The 22,340-nt window shown below is 34.7% G+C and overlaps 1 protein-coding gene across 20 annotated transcripts in view; it reads left to right on the forward strand.

The window, feature by feature from the left end:
* SPAG9 (sperm associated antigen 9) overlaps positions 1-22,340 on the forward strand; it is a 108,944-nt gene that overhangs the window by 67,013 nt on the left and 19,591 nt on the right. For 6 of the 20 annotated variants that reach the window (XM_033089470.1, XM_033089473.1, XM_033089482.1 and 3 more), the window contains 15 exons: positions 1,024-1,145; positions 7,460-7,517; positions 8,436-8,588; positions 9,083-9,134; positions 11,310-11,440; positions 13,303-13,359; positions 14,402-14,575; positions 15,641-15,770; positions 16,445-16,534; positions 16,792-16,959; positions 17,411-17,582; positions 18,705-18,923; positions 19,232-19,427; positions 20,620-20,745; positions 22,003-22,083. In XM_033089470.1, the coding sequence (XP_032945361.1) occupies positions 1,024-1,145; positions 7,460-7,517; positions 8,436-8,588; positions 9,083-9,134; positions 11,310-11,440; positions 13,303-13,359; positions 14,402-14,575; positions 15,641-15,770; positions 16,445-16,534; positions 16,792-16,959; positions 17,411-17,582; positions 18,705-18,923; positions 19,232-19,427; positions 20,620-20,745; positions 22,003-22,083 (1,929 nt within the window). Of the gene's footprint in view, positions 1-1,023; positions 1,146-5,736; positions 5,749-6,983; positions 6,999-7,459; positions 7,518-8,435; positions 8,589-9,082; positions 9,135-11,309; positions 11,441-13,302; positions 13,360-13,540; positions 13,553-14,401; positions 14,576-15,640; positions 15,771-16,444; positions 16,535-16,791; positions 16,960-17,410; positions 17,583-18,704; positions 18,924-19,231; positions 19,428-20,619; positions 20,746-22,002; positions 22,084-22,340 lie in introns of all 20 variants that reach the window. The other 14 variants (XM_033089464.1, XM_033089471.1, XM_033089480.1 and 11 more) reach the window with 8 other exon arrangements.

The following is a 22,340-nucleotide window of genomic DNA, read 5'->3' on the forward strand; positions in this document are numbered from 1 at the left end:
CTAAACCCCAGTGGTTTACGTTTCAGCTTTCTCTTGTCTGTTAAATCAGTGTCTACTCTTTACCCGTCTGTTTTCCATCTTACAGAATTTTATTCACATTTAATCTGCTGTAGTTTCTTTTTCTATTCCCTGTGTCCTTGTGAGTATATACCTTTTTAATTCCTTCACTGGCACTTTAATTGAGTTTCTGAATTATTGTGTGATAAATTACTATGTTCAGTTCACTATGTTTAATTGGAAATCTTGCGTAGACTTTTTTCTATTACTGTAACATTAATGCACAAACATACACATACTTCCCCACGTCCCTCTACAGCTCTGCAAAAAAGGGATGATGTTTTGTAACTTGCTTTTTAAAAAATACCTTTATGTAATGGGTTTCTCTAGTTTATAAGGCTCTATTTTAAAGTCTTTAACTATAAAGTTAAAAATTTTCAACTTTATGTGTATGTGTATATCCATAACTTACTTCATCTGTGCCCCATTAATGATCACTTGGGTGGTTTCAGCTTTTTGCTACTAAAAATGCTGCTCTGACCCTCCTTTTATATACATAATTGCCTTTTTGTGACAGTTTTTGTAGGACATTTTCTTGACATCAGATTCTTGGCTTATTGGTATTTGCATTTAAAGTTTCAATAGATACTTTCAAGTTGCCCTGAAAAGAAAAAACATCCATGCCAGTTCATACCCAGACAACATAGAACATGGTAGTTAACACGGATTCTGAAACCTCACTGCCTGTGTTTGAATCTTGCCTCTTTTACTCATGGATGTGATGCTATATGTTTGCTAGGATCTGACTGCAAAAGCATTCTGTTTTCTTTACCAGTTATCTCTGTAGAGTTTAATGGGAATTTCTTAGGAAACCTTTGAGAAATCTTTTAAAATTATATTTTGTATTAAATGTAAATTGTAGGTTTAAAAAATTCCTATTTAACTTAGTCTGTTGTATTTGTTTTACAATGTTAAAAAAGTCTTCATAGTATTTGTTGATTGGGTTCTGTTGTTTTTGTTGCATAGCACTCCCACCAAAGGCATAGAGAACAAAGCTTTTGATCGCAATACAGAATCTCTCTTTGAAGAACTGTCTTCAGCTGGCTCAGGTCTAATTGGAGATGTGGATGAAGGAGCAGATTTACTAGGTATGACAGCTTGTCTGAAGAAGTAGCACACTGTTTTAAAAGTAAATTTTTAAAAATGGTTTAATTGAAAATTCTTTTAAAATGTCCTACCTGCTTAGTGTGGTACCAGAAGTATTGCACCTTTAGGTAATTAATAGGAATATATTCTCTGAGATCATGAAAAGTTTTAAATGAAAGCATCTTTGCACATGTATATTTTTAAAATTGAATTGCACTTAAATTTGTATTTTGCATTCATAGAACACAAATTATTGAGCTCGTGCTGTGTTCCAAGATTAGTATTACACATTTTGTGTGTGTGTGTGTGTGTGTATTGATGGATAGTTAGTTCCTGACTGAAATAGATTTCATTAAATTCTGTTCCTTTTAATGAAATAAACTATAACACTTGATTTTTCTGAGATTTCACTGAGTATTCTGTTTCAGCTCTACGGGAAATGTAATCATTTCAAATGAGTTTGTGTTGTTGAAGAACAGCTGGTTTGAAAACAATACTGCATTTGGCTCTTCTGCTATTTATTTGGTGACCTTTCCCCAAACAGCTTAACTTCTGTGGGCCGCAGTTGCTTTGTGTAATCAATGAAGGGTCTGGACTTTAGTTCAGGGGTTGGGCAAACTCTGTCTCATGGCCCAAATTCAGATCACCTCCTATGTGTGTGAATAAAGTTTTATTGGGACACAACCACACTCACTTGTTTACTTATTGTCTGTAGTTGCTTTTGCACTACAACAGGAGAATTAAGTAGTCTGCAGCAGAGATCATGTGGCTTAAAAAGCCTAAAATATTCATCATCTGGCCCTTTACAGAAAATGTTTGCTAACTCCTGCTCTAGGTGATATCTAAAGTTCCTTTCAACAATAATTACATTAATTCTGACATGTCAAGTAGCTTTGGTGTAACTTTCTTATAACTTAAGATTGTACAGAAATTGGAAACCTAATAGCATTAAAAGTCAATGCCTTGGGGAAGCCAGTTAGCTCAGTTCGTTAGAACGTGGTTCTAATAACACAAGGTTGCCAGTTCAATCCCCGCATGGGCCACTGTGAGCTGCGCCCTCCTTAAAAAAAAAAGAAAAAAGCAGCTGGGGCTTCCATGAAACCACCTGTTAGAAAAATCTATGCCTCTATGTTAAATTTGTTGATTACCAGTTAATGTCCTTGACAGTTTGGAGTATTTTCTGAAGGAAACATAAGTTCTGCCCAAACAGCTCACAGTCTGTCTAGTAAGAGATTGAAAATACATAAAACTATTCTTAGTTAGACATAGACTTCCACCATTAAAATCTAAGTAAACACATTGGAAGCAATTGAATGAGTTTGCATTTCTCAAGGAGGGCTAAAAGGTTAATTCTTAAAGAATACCCCATTTTTACATTTAAATTTATACTTTAACTTTAGTTAACATTAAATTATGCATGAAAAGTTCCTTTTCAGATTTGATTGGTTTGATAAACTGACTCCCTGGCAAAATTGAGGGACAGATACAAAAAATGTTAGAAAGAAGCATTTTAAAATGTTTAAATTTATATTCAAATTTATATATAGTAAAATTCACTCTTTGGTGAATTTTTTGAATTTTGAAAAATGCATAGAGTTGTGTACATTACCCCCAAAATTTCCTTCATCCTGCCTCTTTGTATTTAACCACAATGAAGTACTATTTGATGTAATTTATACGCTCTGCTGCCTCATAATCCAATATTGAGTAATACGGTTTTTGAGGATGGTGGCCCAAACTTTCTTTTTTGTAAAGAGTTGAGGAGCCATATAGTACTTAAAAATAATTGTGGTCTTTTAAATGAAGTATTTTCTGAAAGCTTCCATCTTTAAGTCAGAAAATTAAGCATACTAAATAAGTTAAAAGCAAAATCCTGACACTGTGGTTTCCTTTCTTTCCACTTTGAAAATAAGAAATAGACTGTAAACTACTGTCCTTTCCCTTTTGCAGGTATTGATATATTTATCTCTAGAATGTTTCATATTAGAAGATTTTAAAATACTGCTATAAATGTAACAACATATGCCTACATGAATACTTTTTGGTCAAAGATAGTAAATGAAATTTCCAAGGCACATGCTTGTTGTTGGCTTATCTTCTGTACAATTCAGTGATAGCATTTGAGGTGTAATACTCACTAAATGGAATATAGTTAAACTAACAAAACTGTTTCCTAAAGTTCTTTAATTGGGTTTAATAGGGTTGATAAATAAGTATATAGTCCATTTCTATAATTCAATATTCATTTTTCTAATTATTATTGTAAAACTCTCCTCTTAATCACGGATATAAAATTTTTTTTTAAATTAAAGTTTATTGGGGTGACAATTGTTAGTAAAGTTACATAGATTTCACGTGTACAATTCTGTATTACATCATCTATAAATCCCATTGTGTGTTCACCACCCAGAGTCAGTTTTCCTTCCATCACCATATATTTGATGCAGATACAAATTTTTGCAATCATACATGTACTCAGTACTTAGATTACTTTTTCTGCTTCAGTTTGTCCTTTATCTTGGTTAGTGTTTCATCCCTTGCCTTTATTTTCCTTGATCCCTTTCTCCATTTACTCCCCATGGCCACATTCTAGAACTTGGAAATCATACATTCCTACGTCCTTCTGCTAGGATTTTCTTTCTCTTGATTATTTTCTATATTTTCTACTTTACTTTCTTTACTATGTCCTATTATCATTTAAACATGTTCAGGTCTTTCTTTACCATTTAAAAATAAAAATACTGCCTTCCTCTGACCCTCTATCTTCAGTGGCTACCCACCCTATCATTCACTCCTCTCCCATTTCTTCTAGTCATGCTTTTGTGTAGCAATATCAGTGAGGTGTCTGTTACGTGCTTTTTACTATCCTAGATGCTTGTCATACATCAGTGAACAAAACAGACTTCTCAAAAGTGCGGCTCCTTTTAACTGGCAGGATTTCTCCAGTCCCACTTGACCTGCAATCTGAATGGGCATTGTCCCCAACACTCACCTTGCCTGAAACAGCTTTCTGTTTACTATACCAGCAGTTCCTTTTCAGTTATTTCACATGGCTTCTCAAATAGCATTTATCTTTAAAACTGTCTTTGCTGGATTTCTGAGATATCACACTTTCCAGCATTCTTTTCTGACTCTGACTGTTGCTTTTCAATCTTCTTTGCAGGCTTCTCTTCCTCTGCCCATCTTTCAGATATCAGTGTTCCTGGCCCAGGCCTGCTTCTTTGTTTGGGAAATCTTATTTGCTCTTGTTGTTTCTTGGCTTTCGTGGCCACTTACTCCAAAAGTTTTTATCTCCATCTAAAATCTTTTTCTAGAGCCTACTGTCAAACAGCCCATAGACACCTCTAAGGTGGTTTGTAGGGCTTATACTATATGCCATCATCTTTTTGTCCTGTCCCTCAAGGCTGTTCTTATACCAACATGTACTAACTCAGTGAATGAATGACCTCACCACCCACTCTGTTCTCCATCCTAGATCTCTCCCTCTTCCCTCACAACCAATCACAAAGGATTGTTTGTTTCCTTTCTTTAAAAAAAAAAAAAAAAAATCTGTCTCCTTCTTGCCTCTGCTTAATTGGCACATCCTCCTCTAGCAATTCTGTTTTGATCCCTGAGTTAAAGCTTACTTAGCTTTGCAATGTCTTCCCATACCACTGCATTTTATTTGTTATGCCACTCTTCATATACTGTACTATAATTTTTGTGTACCTGTCTCCCTAAGTAGACTATAAGCTCAGTGTGGCCCAGACAATGTGTCTTTTTTCTTACTGTTAAGTTTTTAGTACATAGTGCAGCAACTAAGTGAGTGGATTTCTAAATAATTCTGACAGTTTTGTTTTACCTGTAAATCTGTGATTCTTAACCTTTCGGGGTTAAAACTCCTTTACTGGAGAATTTGTAAGAGAGCAGTGTGCTTTTGGGAAAATGACCATACAGAACTGGATAAAATCACATACTTTCTCAAGAGATTAACACATAATTTGGAAGTCCATCCATGAACCTAGCTTGAGGCTCAGTGCTAAAATCCATATGAGATGTCTGTGATTTTAAAAAGCAGGTTTTGCCTGTTTTAATAGATAAAGTTTCCAAGTATGTTAGACCTAAGTTTCTGCTTGGTTGAAGTCTTGAACAGAAATGGGGCCACTTCAAGTTATGTTTTTCTTATATTATGAATTATAATATATTATTATAATATTATAATATAATATTATAATATTATAATATAAATTATAATATAATATAATTCATAAGTTATGAATTAGTGTTTGCTAAAATATTTCAAAATGAGAATTTTGGGCAGTTCTGTTGATGACATACTAAATTTATATGCTAGATTTTAAGAGTACTCTTCATTAGGAATGTGTAAACTGTAGAAAATACATTATAGGATATGATTCCCATATACTAGATATTTCAGTTTTTTCATACTTAAAATATTTACATTTTATTGTGTTGAGTTAATGGTTTCTCTACATCTTTTCAATTTTATTGTCTCTTCTGTCTCATTTTTGAAATAAATGAGTGTAGTTCTTGCTTTCTGAACACAATCTAATTGAGATTCTCATTCATTTTTCTCTTGGGCGGCTTACCCAGGGGAATATTCTGGTGTGTATGCTTTTAAATACTTTAATATTACTGCTTTTTAAACTAGGTATTCTTGGCTGCTGTTCTTATTTAGTGCTTTCTCATAATTTTTTTCTGCTCAACTATTTTTTTGTTTTTGCCCTGCATATATTTTCAGCTTTTATGCTTATCTCCCTATACGCTTGAGAGTTTATAGCAAATATAGCCATTATATAACCTTTTCTAAAACCAGTCCAAATCTTATTTCTTCTGACGCTGTAGCTTTATTGAAAAGTTAATGTTGGTATTTAAAACATATCTTGCCAAAATTCGTTTTTGAATTGAAATATGGAAACTTTTTTGGTTTTTCTTTATTTTCAGTTTTTGGCGACTACGTAGATGGGTAATGAAATAAGCACTATTTCTTATATTTAATTCTTCATTGTAGAAGTACCCTGATCTTTGAGAATATTTGAGATAATTGTAATAAAGACAAAATATGAGACCAAATGTGAGCATTGAATTTTTAGCATTTGTAGGTTGGTTTTTTGTTAAATTATCTTAAGTCATTTGAAACATTACCTTTTTAAAAAATAAGGGGACATGTTAACTCTTTTACCTTATGTAGTTTTCTTTAGAAATATTTTTTTTCCTGTTTATCTGGGTTATGAATATTACTTCTTCCATTGTATGTGATTTTCCAACATTAGCTTAGGATAAATGACTGGTGGGTTTTTGGTTTTGCTTTGCATTTTTTTGTTTTTGTAACTTTCTGAGATATATTCCTTAGTGTGTTTTTTTATTTCTTCAGTTTCTTATGAGTAGCAAATGAAATAGTTTTCTTCTCCCTAAAGATCACTACATTGGACCTTGCATCAAATGTTCTACCTGCCTACCTTATAGTACTCATTAAATTATTAAACATGATTCTATAAAGTGACGACTGAACATTATTATTCAGAGGTTGTGCTTTGAAGGAAACTTTATATTATTGATATGGGGGTTTCAATCTAATTATATTCAACTTTGTTATGCAAAGAATTGATAAAGCATGTTTTTAGGTATAACCTATCCGAGCATCCTTATGAATGAAGGAAATCATCGTAATTTCTGTCCTTTACACACCATTATGCACTAAACCATAGCATTGTGATTCCCGATGTTTTTCATATCATGCATAAAACTTTACAGATTAATGATCTATTTTCATGCTGTTTCTTACATAAAACATTTCTTGTTCTTTGTTTTTGCTTTACATGGAATGCATGGGCTTTAAGACCATAATTTCTTTGGTAAGGTTTCATCTGCATTGGGGTTCCATCTTCTTTGGCCTAGTTTCTGCCTATTGCCTATGAATAAGGCTTACTTTTTAGGCAAAAGACTATAATACCAACTGTGATTTTGAAATGTTCTGATCCGTATTAATGCTGTTCTTTTCCCCCCCCCTAAATACTGCTACATTTTTGAATATTTGTCAGAAAACTCTTGATCCTTTTGACATAATATCTACGAGACAATATAGACTAACAGTTGTAAAGAATTGGCTAACAAAATCTTTAGTTTTGTTTTGCGATGGATAATTATAATTTTATAATCCACTCAAGTAGGTAATATCAAATGAAATTATAGACAAACTGAGATTACTAAAGGACATACAATTTGTAGAATAAAATTTGCAACTATAGCTTATACTATGTTTATATAATTTTTGATAAATCTATTTTCAAAGTTTTTATCCTTTTTCTTTTGCCAGGAATGGGCCGTGAAGTTGAGAATCTTATATTAGAAAATACACAACTGTTGGAAACCAAGTAAGTATATATAAAATTTTAACAAGGAGCAAGAAAACACTGAATTTTCTTCTTATCCAAGTCAATGATTTTCTTCAATTCAACACAGCACTAACGCAGTCTCACAGCCCCATCTCGTTCCCCTTCCTTGTGTGTGGGCTCATGCTTCCACACAGCACACGGACACACGCATGTGCACGCACGCAGATAGATCATGGGGCCTAAATTCACTGATGGATATGTTTTGTTGCTCAGTTGTTTGCAGAGATTTTCACCTCCTTTCCATTCTACAAGTATCCATGCCTTTCTCTTAATATTCTGATGTGTTCTATGCATGCTTTTCCTGAGGTTTCTTTTATTTTTGCATAAATGTTGTGACCTATTCCCACCCCACCTCTTCAGAGCTCTCCTCCATAGCTGTAGGTTCTCAGGTACAATTAGTGGGTCTTAGGCCCTCAAACACATTGGAATCTTACAGTGGTACAGGTCCTGAGTCAGGTGGAAAAGCAGATTGTGCCCCATTATTAATTTGCTGTATCAGCAATTTTGGAACGTCTGTGTGTATCCAAAAGAAATACAGGTATAACGAGGTTCTATGCCCAGTATACCCAAAAGGAACTAGATCTTAGATTTTTTTCAGTTCTTTCCAGTTTAGGCTTTTTTCCTCATTAATTATTAAAAGTTAATTTAAGGATTGACTTAACTTTATTGAATAGGTAATATCTTCAGAACTTACTAACTGTACTCTTATGGATGGTATTACAAGGTTGCTTTGTGTTTCTTTTTACCTTTATCTACAAACAACAGTAGGTAGATACGTTTGAAGTATTCAATTATTCAGCTTTGTGATTGTGTAGTTACTTTGTCTACAGGACAAAAAGCTGAAAGATGGAAAGGATATTTATTTGTAATGATGCACTTGAAATATGTATTTCTTAGAAATGCTTTGAATGTAGTGAAGAATGACTTGATAGCAAAAGTGGATGAACTGACCTGTGAGAAAGATGTGTTGCAAGGGGAACTGGAGGCTGTGAAACAAGCCAAACTGAAGCTGGAGGAAAAGAACAAAGAACTGGAGGAAGAGCTGCGGAAGTAAGTTCTCACTATGTTGTTCTAAGCCACACTGTGCCAGTGTGCCATAAAGGAGTAGTATGACCCCGAGACTCGGGCCTTCAGCCCTCTCAACCTCCAGGAAGGGCCAAGAGCTGCCTGGAAGAGGGTAGTGTGCCCAGCCGATGGCCTCTGCTGTGAGCAGGCCCCTCCATTTACTGAATAGGACAGCCTTTGTGTTTGTCATGATGTGAAAAAAGTTGGAAGAACTTCAAATATTGCTAATAAGGAAATTAGAGACATTATTTTCCTTCACTCAAGTTTCTTTAATGCCTCTTTTTTGTTTTGTTTTGTTTTGTTTTGTTTTGTTTCCTGAGATCACTGCTATGATAACGTTCCCCTAAATGAAGACAATTTAATAAATAGTCTGTTTAGAAAAAGATAAAGTGGTGGTTAAAAATTTTGACCCACTCTTTCATTCTTTGAAAGGATAAACTCAACTCACATAATATGTTTTGTTTTGTTTTCCCCACTAGAGCTCGTGCAGAAGCTGAAGATGCAAGGCAAAAAGCAAAAGATGATGATGATGTAGGTTTACAATTTTGGAATTTTTTCCTTACCTTACCACATTTTGGTATGTTGGGGAAGTCTTAATTAATTAAGCTTTGGATATAGTATGATAAAGAAAATCAGAAGACATGTTTGTGGTCATGAGTAAGATATGCTTATGCTCCCACATTGTATCCAGATGCAAAGCTTTCTAGCTACATGTGGTGTACTCATTTTTCCCCTGTGACTCTGTGCTCTGACCTGTGTCTGCATGTTTAAGTTCAAGGACCAACTGGGACATTTTGGAGTTTTTTATTTTTGTTTTGCTTGAAATTTTGACTTAGAAATACAAAAGCTTAATAATAAAAATTGTTTAATAGTATGAAACTTAAAAAGATGAAGTCTAGAACTTTAATAGTAGGCAATTAGCCCATATTGTTGTCAACATATTTAAATACTAAAGAATAAATATGAGCTTCTTGCCAGTTTTATTAGCATATTGGTCATTCTGTTGGTAATTAGGTTATCTTTCCTATAACAGGTGTTTGTTAGTCAAGCATCAGAGATATATGGGTGTCCTGGACAGAATGATTAGTTGGTACCCCTTCAATCTCTTGTTTTTTAATATATTCGACACATAAAAATATATGTAATATAAATAAGTTATGAATAATAACTTAATATTATAATAAATTAACAATATAAACCTACCACCCAACTAAGCGCTAGAACATTTTCAAACATGGAAGCTATCCTGTGCTCCTCCCCTCCACAGGAAACTATCCTATAGTAATTTTCTCACCTTCAAAAAATAGTTTTATTATACTACGTATGTATGTATTCATACAAAGTAGGGTTTAATTTTCGTTGTTTTTGTGTTTTATACTGTATTTCATCTTGGAGTCTTCCTTTACTCAGTATTGCTTTTGATATTCACCTGTGTTGTAATATAGAGCTATATAGTTCACTCACAGTCACTGCTTTATAATTTCCCATTGTATGAATATACTGCAATTTGTATTTCTGTTTTCCAGTTAATGAATATTTAGGTTCTCAGCTTTACTACCATAAACAATGCAGTTGATATGAACATTGTAGCACAAGTCTCCTGGTTTTTCCAGGGTATATACCTAGGAATGGGATTGCTGTATTGCAAACTCAGAGTCCTCTAATCATTTGTTCTTTGACTTCTATTTAAAAGAGAGGCCATGTTCTGTGGCTAGAGAACAATGGAGGAGACTGCTAAAGGCTAAGCTCCGCCTCTTTCTTACTGTCCCAAGCTTTTCAGCTTTGATCCAAAATGTGCACACTCTACTCAGCAAAACAAAAGCTTTACAACTAATCCAGCCTTCCTCAGGAGGAGCCTTTAGAAATCAGCAGTAGAAGGAAGTTGAATTGAACATGCTCGTTTGGTCTTACCATACTCAACATCCCTTGTTCTCCCTAGGAAGAATTCTGATTAATACAGTTGTATCCGTCTTGTATTTCTGTTGGTGTTTAAGTGACTCTTATAGTTGGGTACCTTGGTAACTAGCCGATTAGTTTATACTTTACTTTGGCCTTGTATGCATATGGATTGGTAGTTGGAATGAAATGAACCCCTTTTGGGACTAACTTGTAATTAATTTCTGAATGACTACAATTTGTTATAGAATGAATTTAAAATAATGTGAGCAACATTTCCAGGTGAGCATATTAAATCTATAAAGATAGCAGTTAACTCTTTTGGTTTTAGTTCAAAATATGCACTACTCTTTGTATTTCCTTTATGTTCAAATATCTGTATTTATATTAAGAAATTAAATAGGATGGCCAGTTTGCTCAGTGATTAAAGCGCAGTGCTCATAACACCAAGGTCGCCGGTTCGATTCCCACATGGGCCAGTGAGCTGTGCCCTCCACAACTAAATTGAAGACAACAACTTGACTTGAAGCTGATGGGTCCTGGGAAAATACACTGTTCCCCAATATTCCCCCCGCCAAAAAAAATTGTTTTTAATGTTTAAAAAAAAGAGAAATGAAATAGTCTACCTCTTATCTTTTCAGTCATAAGTAATTACTTTATTGATTTTATTTTTATAAAGCTATTTTACTTTGATCAATTAGAGTAGACATTAAGGACTATTTAAAAGCTTAAAGATTTTGCTTAAGTTTGGGATAACACCAAAACAAATATATGCTCCCAGAGTGATCTGTAGTCTTCTTTTCGTTATAGAGTGATATTCCCACAGCCCAGAGGAAGCGTTTTACTAGAGTAGAAATGGCCCGTGTTCTAATGGAGAGAAACCAGTATAAAGAGAGATTGATGGAGCTTCAGGAAGCTGTTCGATGGACAGAGATGATTCGGTTTGTATGAGAAGTGCCTCTGGTGCTTTCTAATATTGTTTCCTAGTTTTGAATATTCCTTCATTCAGAATTAGAGTCCTGCCTTGGAGAGCCAAGCCCCTTGCCCTGTTTACTAGGAGAGACTTTCTAAAGTAACACTTGGAATTAGTAATAGAATGTGATCAAAGTGGGTGCCTTTGGGACCAGTAGGGCTCTTGGAGAATGTTTCCATGACCTCTAAAATGCAATTGTTATTACTCAGGAATGATGGTCATTTTTCAAAAGAATGTAGCAATTGACACTGCTTTTGCAATAATGTCAAGAAAAGATAAGAATTTCACATAGGAAACAATCATTTTTTACTCTGTCTTCTATAAAACACTCTTGCTGTACCCACCCTCCCCTCCCGCACTCCCATTTTCTGACTGTGCACAAAACACCACTTCCACTGAGGTCTTTGTCCGTTAGATCTTAAATCTCACCTCTGATGGTGCCATCTAACGGTCATATTCTCAGTAAAAGTATTCCTTTAATTTAGAAAGAACTCGTGAAAAGTTTGTAAATTAGTTATTCCCTAATTTGCCCATATTTTTGAGTTTGGATTGTCATATCAGATTTACCAATAACAGTACACACTGACACTTGTTTTAGTTTATGAACATACTTCCTAACCTCCAACTTTTACAACCTTATGATAATATCACGTATTTATCAATTTATATGTCCTTTACCAGTGTTATACTAGAACTCTTTCGTATAGAATATTTACCATTTGCTAAAATTATAATTGCTTATAGCTACCAAGAAGGAAAGAGATCAATATACTTAAAAAAAATTTCTTTTTATTTTTTAATTACAGTTGACATGCAATGTTATATTAGTTTCAGGTGTTTAGCATAGTGCTTAGGCAGTTGTATAATTTATGAAGTGGTCACCCCAATAAGTCTAGTACCCATCTGACACCATGCATAGTTACTACAATTTTATTGACTATATTCCTTATGCTATACCCTACATCCCCATGACTATTTTGTAACTACCAATTTGTACTTCTTAATCCCTTCCCCTTTATTGGACAAAGAAACAAATGTCCTCAGAAATGTGTTCTTAATTCTAGCATTTAATGGATATTAAAGAAGTAATGAATAAATATTTTAAAAACTGAGGCATATAGGCAGGCTCCACTTTTCATTGCTATTTTTAATTCCGTGAAGTGGTAGTCAACAAGTGAAAAGAAATGGTAGCTACTTTTAACTTTTTTCCATTGGGTTAAAAGATGTTTTTAATTTAATCTTTTTTTTTTTTTAAAGTGAAAATGGGGCTTTCAAAGCGATGACAGAATCCTTCCCACCTTACTAAATCAGTTTAGAATGCCTTATTTTCTGAAATTTTGTTGAATTACATATCAATCCAGTTTATGCCCTTCCCTGGGTCATCTTTTCAGTGATGGAAAAGTTTTAGTCCTGTGAAAAATGACCCATCAGAACAGTGAAGTTGTGAGAGCTGGAAGTATAAGATGATAGACACCTTTATGTAAAGACAGGAATTTTGATAAAAGGGAGAGTTGGAGGATATCTTTTCAATAAAAATTTTTAAATATTAACATTCAGGCATGTTAGCTGTCTATCCAGCACAGGTAATAATCTCATATTTATCAGTAGACTGAGCTCTTTGAGGGAGGGATAGTATTTTATTTATCTAAGTTGTTGTTGCTTAGCAGACTGACTGACACATTATAGATCAAAGTAATTACTTACTGAATTTAATTGTTGACTCTTTTCTGTGTAGCCCATGAACTTCTTGGGTCCTCCATTCTTTAGCTAGAAAGTTAGAACCCCTCACTGATAACACATTTTTTTCTTTTTCTTTCTTTTTTAATGTAGAGCATCAAGAGAAAACCCAGCCATGCAGGAAAAAAAAAGGTCAAGCATTTGGCAGTTGTAAGTATCTAAAAATACACAAACACATTAGTATTTTGAGACAAGATTACAGTCAAAACTTATTTTCAAGAATGATTTGGTGTCTCCTTCCTTACTCAGTCCCTCCTTCCCTCCCCGTCTCCCCTCCTTTCGTAAATTTGAGGTATACAGCTAAACTGAACTTTTTCTTTTTGATATGTAGTGTGCCAGCTCGGTAAGGCTGTTCTTGAGGACAAAAATAATGCTGTCGTAAGCCGCATCGTTGGTTATGCATTTGGTGGAATCCTCTGCTAAATTAAATAAAATAATGGGGAATTATTCATGGAGTTGATAATTACCTAGATCCCCATTAAATACTTACTGACTCACTGGTTGTGTGATTATGAGGAACTTTACAAAGTGAAGATTAGAAATTTAGTGTTTGTGGGGTTTGAGTAGTGTCTGTTTTGGACTGGAGTTATGTTCATGCCAGAAGCACTGTGCATTTACTGCTTAATACTTACCCCTTTTTGGTGAATCTGCTATTTAATAGAAGTGGTGTGGGGGTTTTTTTTTGTTTTTGTTTTGAGTGGATGTGAAAATAGTATTTAAATAGAGCTTAATATGAAAAATGTGTAAGATGTGTGCTAAAATGGTGATATGTGTTCTAGTACTTTATTATGACTTTCTAGACTGGCGTGCTAAGCTTCTGTTCAAACTGTGCAGCCATAACCTTGCTGTTTCACCACCACTTTTAAACTGCACCAAGTAGGAGCTAGCTAAAGGAGCCATCTTACTTTATTTCTCCATTATGGGAAGCTCCCTGTACTTAAGAACTTTTCCTTTCATAGTGTGAATTGCTAATTAACAAACAGGGATCTACCTTGCTAAGCAATGGTTTCTCTTTCCTAAATGTCTATGTTTGGCTGTGAGTTATTGCTAAGGCTGTACTGTGTGACTACAAAAAATCTTTTTGCCGGTTTCTAACTCACTGCCTTGTAAAAGCACTCTGGAATTTGTGAGAAAATATAGATTGTTCTTCACAGTACATGTAACACACACACACTCACTTTTTCCTTTTTAGTTTCAGCCGACTTTTCAGCTCCTCAAGTAATACTACTAAGAAGCCCGAACCACCTGTTAATCTGAAGTATAATGCACCCACCTCTCATGTTACTCCTTCTGTTAAGAAAAGAAGCAGCACCTTATCTCAACTCCCTGGCGATAAGTCCAAAGCCTTTGATTTCCTTAGTGAAGAGTAAGTATTTTCCAGACTAGTGGTTGTGCCCTAAATAAATGAACAGTTCAGAATGTTCTTGCTGCTTATCAGATCAGCTATAAGCATTCAGATAAATGTGTAAATAGAGTATTTCCATAACTTAACTACCTGTAAGTAAATTACTTGTAGTCAACACCTTTTATAAAAATTACATTTCACAGTTTTCATAAAAAGAAGGAATTTTTTTTTGAATGTCTCCTTTTGGCTGGTATTATAACATGGGTAAATATTAAGTGAAATGTTAAAGGCCTATATAAGTCTTTATCCTAAATGTTTGAACATTTCCGTTGGTGTCAGAAGGACCTAGTTTTCCATTCTGACTCTGCTTCTCATTAGGTACGGGAACTTGGGCAAGGTAATGTCTCAGAACCCCAGTTTCTCTGCCTAGAAAATGAGTATGCTTACCTATCTCAGAGGTGTTAGGATTAAATTAGTGTCTGTAAAATGTCTGACGCAGAAGTAGATTTGTTTACTATGAGATACATAGCAAGTCACCTCACAAAAATTTAAATGGCCCAAAGAAAGACAAATTATTTTCAGAATCATTTTTATAGCATTTTACTCTGCAGCTCTAAAGCTTACCTAGTCAGTTTACATTTTTGTTTCCTGAAACAAGTTAATGGGATCCAAAAGTTAACCTATATTATCTTCCTAAGAAGACATTAATTTATTGATCTTCAGTCACATCTAGCACATTCCCTGATACTAGAAAATTCTCAGTAAATATTTGTTAAATGAACAAAGAAAGAGGAGCCAAAAATATTTAAGAATTTTTCCTTTTCGTATGGCCCAGATCTGAAATCTGATGTAAATTTGATGGTTGATGACTTAACAGGCGGCTTGCTAACCTGTTAAAGCTTGGGCACTGTATTTACTGCATAACTTTAAAGGACCGGTTTTAGTATAACACTTTAAGGAGGAATCTTAGTCTGAAGTAAACTAATTTGAAATCATGTAATTTTTTTGTTGTTATTTTTGCTGTTTTAGTGGGAGAGCTTTTGTTACATTCACTTAATTAAAAAAGGAAATTTCTTTTCCTTTTAGAACTGAAGCTAGTTTAGCCTCTCGCAGAGAACAAAAGAGAGAACAGTATCGTCAGGTAAAGGCACATGTTCAGAAGGAAGACGGGAGAGTGCAAGCTTTTGGCTGGAGTCTGCCTCAAAAGTATAGACAGGTAACATGTGAATATGGTAAGAGCATCTCTTTGCATGGGGAGATGCAGGGGGAGAAGAGTATGCCTGGGCATGAAGGGCTCTAATACACACCCCATACCTGCTCATTTCAAGCTGCATGGACTTGCCATCCATTTAGAGAAGTGTGTTGAGGGTAGTGGTTTTCAGGCTGTTCTCCAGAGCCCTAGAGCTCAAAAGAAATGCCTCTGAGTCTGTGAGGTGGGAGAGCATGAAACTTGAGGGATCCAGCTCTGTTTTTATATTTGAAGATTTCATGTTTTAAAAAAAACAGCGTCTATTGTTTAAAAGTTTTAAGAAGACATTGGCCTGGAGCCTTTCAAACTGTTGTCTTAAATAAAACTCAGTTCAGTCTTCAGGAACTTTACCTGTCTACTCCATTTTCCTACTCCTACAAGACTCAGCTCATGCTTACACACACACACATAAACTCCCACACATATATGAATTAGTGTCTCTCTTCTGAGCTCCCGTAGCCTCTTGTTTCTCTAATTGCCACTTGATTTTCTCATTTTACAAATGAGAATGACAAAATTAACTTGAACCTGATTTCAGAGTAAATTATGTAACAGCAGAGCTTGCTCGTGTCTCAGTGGTTCTGTAAGTTCACTTTTGGTGAGGTTTAGCAATGTCTTTCTCTCCCCTCCGCAATTACTAGGTAACCAATGGTCAAGGGGAAAATAAGATGAAAAATTTACCTGTGCCTGTCTATCTCAGACCTCTAGATGAAAAAGATGCATCAATGAAGGTAAATTAATTTTGAAGTTAAAGGGGATATGTCCTAAATTCTGGGTGAATTGTTTTTCTAAACCAAAAATGTTAAATTCTACTTTTGTGGATCAGATTATTATTTATTTTGTAGTTTTAAACCGGGATAACTTTTAATATTAAAGATCTATATTTATTGTCATCGGCTTTTAAAAATATATGGAAAATTCTAAACATTTTTTGGAGAGAAAATGACTTAATACCTTTTTTTTTTTTTTTTTTTTTTTAACTCAAAAGCTGTGGTGTGCTGTTGGCGTGAATTTATCTGGTGGGAAGACCAGAGACGGCGGCTCTGTTGTTGGAGCAAGTGTGTTTTACAAGGATGTTGCTGGTCTGGATGCAGAAGGCAGCCAACAGCGAAGTGCCTCTCAGAGCAGTTTAGACAAGCTGGACCAGGAACTTAAGGTACGCGCGTGCGCGGCGGACACCTAATAAGACTATTACTTTAGCTATTTGGTCCAAAACTTACTTCTGGGTTCAACTTCTAATTAGGATTACAAGGCCCCTGCTTAGTCCTCACTCTTTCTCTCTTTTTAAAATCAATTTTTTTGAGATGTATTTTATATACAAAAAAGTGTATACTTGAAATGGGGACAGTTCAACGTTTCAACCAATGTATGCACCTATGTAGTAACAATCATTACAATCAGGATATAGAACATTTTTGTCACCGATCTGCTTTAACTGCCAGTTTTTAATCTACTAATTAATATGGAATGGTAATTATATTTTGAGCCTTCCAAATAATCTGGAAGTAAACTTAGAAGAGTATTGCCCTTGACTGTAATAGCACAGCCTTACAGATATTTACCCATAAATTATTTTAAACACTCATTTTCCTTACTTTGCCCTGCAGGAGCAGCAGAAGGAGTTTAAAAATCAAGAAGAATTATCCAGTCTAGTCTGGATCTGTACCAGCACTCATGCAGCTACAAAAGTTATCATTATTGATGCTATTCAACCAGGCAACATCCTAGACAGCTTCACTGTTTGCAACTCTCATGTTCTGTGTATAGCAAGTGTACCAGGTAAGAGTGAGCTGTGCCCCTGCTTTCCAGTGGTCCACCTCCTTTGTAGGACCTAATTCAAAATGAACTGGAAACAAATGACTAAATAAAATATTTCCAGATATTTGAAGAAAATGAAACAGTGGTAATATTAGAAGATGGCTGGGAGGCAGAGGGCAAGGGAGTATTTAGGTTGATTGGTAAGGGAAGGGCTTCTAAAGTTTTGGATTAAATCTTATATGATGTTAAAAAATTTTTTTAAAAATTAAAGACGTTTGTAATATATCCACAGTGGAATATTATTCAGCCATAAAAAGGAATTAAAACATTACACTAAGTGAAATAAGCCAGACCCAAAAGGGCAAATATTGTATGATTCCACTTACATGAGGCAAATTCATAAAGACAGAAGTAGATTAGAGAGATTACCTGGGGCAGGTAGGGGTGTTGGGGCTCAGGGAACAGAGAGTTATTGTTTAATGGGTACAGCTTTACTATTTGGGGTGATGGGAAAGTTTTAGACATAGGCAGTTTCGATGGCTGTACAACATTGTAAATGCCACTGAATTTTACACTTAAAAAACAGTGAAAATGGCAAATTTTATGTTACATATATTTGACTACAATAAAATTTTTTATTGTGATAAGAGTAAAAACAGCTTTCTAAATTAAAAGAACTGAAGAAGTTTATATTGTAAATGCTTAGTTTTTAAATGTCTTACTAATACCATAAGGCACAGTATACATTTAGGGTGATTAATTTTTAATATGGTGGCAGAAGTTTGTATTTCAAACAGCAAACTATTTTGCCAACTTGACACATATAATTAGATTTCATTGTTTTTAACCTCATTAGGTGGCTGCCCAGGACCTCATATTAGGAACAGAAGCATCATTTCTGACATTGTCATGTTTGCTTATGCTTGTATTAAAAGAAGTATTGTCTTAAATTTTTAAGCTACTTTCCCATTTAGTGAAGGTTACTTTAAATAAAATTTAAAGCTACCATTTTGTCAGTCTGTTCAAATAACTATTTGTCTCACCTGCACACACTTATTTCAAACAACTACAGTGCTTTTATGGAGAAAATGCTATTTGTATGAGTTTACTTAGTGTTAAAAGAAGGTTTGTCTTGTTTTTCAGGAGCACGAGAAACAGACTACCCTGCGGGAGAAGAGCTTTCAGAATCTGGACAGGTAGACAAAGCGTCTCTATGTGGAAGCATGACAAGCACTAGCTCGGCAGAGACAGACAGCCTATTGGGAGGAATCACGGTGGTTGGTTGTTCAGCAGAAGGTGTGACAGCAGCTGCCACTTCCCCTAGTACCAACGGTGCTTCACCAGTGATGGAAAAACCACCAGGTATAGCTGTCCCCTTACATACCATCTGTATAGAGTCTGAGCCTATCCCATATGCCTCACTGTGGACTGAATTTGGATCTTAAAGTAACAAGGATGAAAGAGCTTAAAGAAGATGTTATAATGCCTGTTAAATGAAATCGTGAAGTTTTGGGTTTTTTTTTTTTTAAATGATGAATTCTTAATTTCATGATCGTGTGGAGGAAGAGGAGGTAGGTGGAGAGAAATTCTTTAGTTGAGGTTTGTGTAAGGAAATTATTGGTAGAAAAGTTCAAACTCAGAATGGTTAGCACGTTATATTTATTTTTTAGAAAAGGAAGCAGAAAATAGTGAGGTTGATGAAAATGTTCCAACAGCAGAAGAAGCAACTGAAGCCACAGAAGGCAATGCAGGGTCAGCTGAAGACACCGTGGACATCTCCCAAACCGGCGTGTACACAGAGCATGTCTTTACAGATCCTTTAGGAGTTCAAATCCCAGAAGACCTCTCACCAGTGTATCAATCAAGGTATACAAATGGGACAGCAACTTAGGAAACCAGATAAGCACACACACAAAAGGAACCAAAATAGTCTGAAACAGCCAAACTATTCCCATTAATTGGCACTGTTGTGGCAGACTTAGATTCCCACTGTGTCTTCATTTATTCCTTCCACTTCATTCTCTCTGGATATTTTTTTCTCATTTGTTCTCTTTTACTTGCAACTTAAAAGAAAAATTTTGTCTATAAAGTATATTAGTCAAAATCTTCCTGGACATATTCTCCTCTAGTATGATTTTTTTTTGAATTGTTGTTCTCTTTGTCTTCCATTCTATTAATAACTTTTGACATTTTAATCCCCACCCCTACTCTCTTTCCCATTCTAGTTATAAAATTGGCCATTGTTTCAATTTCCCACGTGGGCTTGAATGACCTTTGTGAATTTAGTTTTCTGGCAAATATTTTATTAGAAAACAGTTTGTTTGGGGCTCTTCCTTTAAAAGTTGGTTAATCTAGGCCCATTTAGTGAATTCTTTAATTTCTTTTCTTGCCTACTCTAGGCCTTACAGAAAATTCTTCCTCTTAGTGTATGGAGCAACCAAGTGTCTATTAATATTTACTTGTTAATTTAAGAATAATCATCTCTTTAGAATTAGTACATTCATTTGTCTGTTTTGAATTTGATAGCCTAGTTATATCTTTTTAGTATATGTGCTCTGACAATCTACTTAAAGAAAGAAGGTTTTGGGGTAGAATGTAAGCATGTTTCAGTTTATTAATTTGTTTTAGAAAATTTTTTATGCTTTACCCTCGTGTGTGTGTGTGTGTGTGTGTGTATAGGTAAAACAAACCATGCCTCCCCCTTTCCTCTAAGAAGAAACTTAGAAAATTCAAAATAACTGTAAGGCAAAGCCATAATTATAGCCTGAATATTAACTGCTATATTTCATTACCATGTCTTAACTCCCTTATTTTTTAGAACCTGCACCTTGGGCCTCCTAGTATGTTAATGTTATTTTGGTACAATCATTGAAATATTTAATGTAAACATTTATATATTTAATGTAACATTTATATTTAATGTAAACATTTAACTTTGGCTTTTCTGGAATTTTTGTTTGAGCTTTTTTCTTAAATTATAAAGTAAAATATATTAATGATCAATTCCTGAAAACGAAGCACATTCAGATTTTTTTCCCTTTTGTCCCACCTTTCTCAGTAGTGACTCAGATGCATATAAAGATCAAATATCAGTATTGCCAAATGAACAAGACCTGGTGAGAGAAGAAGCCCAGAAAATGAGTAGTCTTTTACCAACTATGTGGCTTGGCGCTCAGAATGGCTGGTAGGTGCCAACTCTTTTAATATTAGAGTATCTTTAGTCTTTTACCTTTGCTTTTGAAATCAGAAGATAAGCAAAATGTGGTACATATAAATACAAACAAAAAGTACATATTAAAGCAAAGAATTTTATATACACACATGTTGAGGTTATGTTGCAACTATCTCATAAACTGGACTTACATTGGTTCTGAATGGTAAACCATATGTTTCTTTGTCACAGTGTTCCCTTTATATAATCTTGGAAGAAGAGGTAAATAAAATTTTAAAATCCGGGTGACCCAGAAATAGAAGATTCTGAACAGCACAGAGACAGAATTATTGATGCATAGAAGGTTTATATAGGCTAGAGTGTGTTCAGGAAATACTAGGAATTAAACTAATGTATTTGGCTTCAGGAAGGCGCAAATCCACATACAACTTTTTAGTAGAGTTACTAGGAAAAGCAATCTGTAAGCTTCGAAGATGATAACTAACATTACATGGTTTGTTCACTTTCTAGCAGTGTGGGGAGTGTTAACAAAATTGTACATGTCCAAAGATTAATAAGCAAGGTCACTAGTGTATCTTTTCCATAAGGGTCTAAAACTATAAAATGAAGGGTTGGGAAACTTTTTTCATGAAGAGTCGGATAAGAATTGTTAGGCTTTGTGGCCATATGATCTCGAACAACTTGTCAGCTGTGCTGCTGAGGTGCAAAAGCAGCCATTGCATTGACAATACGTAAGTGGAGTAGTGGGGCTGTGTTCCAAGAAACTTTGTTTATGAACATTGAAGTGTGAATTTCATACAGATCTCATACATCATGAAATACTCTTCTTTTGATTTTTCCCAACCATTTAAAAATGTAAAAACCATTTTTATCTTGCAGATTGTACTAAGACAGGTGGAGGGCTGGATGTATCTTGTAGGCCATAGTTTTCCACTCCCTGTTGTAAGCCACTCTGTCATCAGAAAGCTATAGTTCAGTCAAGTAGAAAAGTAAGAACATTTTAAACAGGAGTTTAGCCAAGGACTCTGAAGTATGGGGTAACCTGAAACTAACTGACCGTGCATTATTCTAGTTCTGGCTTTTCAGTCTTCATATGTTTCTGGTTGCTTAAGCAGTTTATTTCTCTGCCTTAGGCCTACCCTTACTATCGTTGTTTTTTTCCTATAATTTGTATGTTACTCTTCTTTTCTCCTGAAGGAGCTTTGTATTAGATATAAGCAATGACTTGATGTTCTCTATGCCTTACCAGTCTTGATTTTGTTCTTGCAGTTTGTATGTCCATTCATCTGTAGCCCAGTGGAGGAAATGTCTTCATTCTATTAAACTTAAAGATTCGATTCTCAGTATTGTGTAAGTTTCATTTTAGAAATTATTTCTTTTAAAAATATCTATTTTAGTATAAACTAAATTTTAAAACTATTAAAGCTAACATGTGCTAAATGACTAAATCAGTATCCAGATTTGTTTTCCCTCTTTATAGAATTAGAGATGTTGAGTGCAATTGAAGCCTAACTAGAAAGTAAAATAGAAAACTTTAAGTGGAAAACTTGCCAAATTTGATTCCTTACCATACTATGAGTTCTTTAGTACTTTGAGGAGAAAAACCA

This window comes from Rhinolophus ferrumequinum, chromosome 21 (genome assembly GCF_004115265.2).
Source record: "Rhinolophus ferrumequinum isolate MPI-CBG mRhiFer1 chromosome 21, mRhiFer1_v1.p, whole genome shotgun sequence".
NCBI lineage: Eukaryota > Metazoa > Chordata > Mammalia > Chiroptera > Rhinolophidae > Rhinolophus > Rhinolophus ferrumequinum.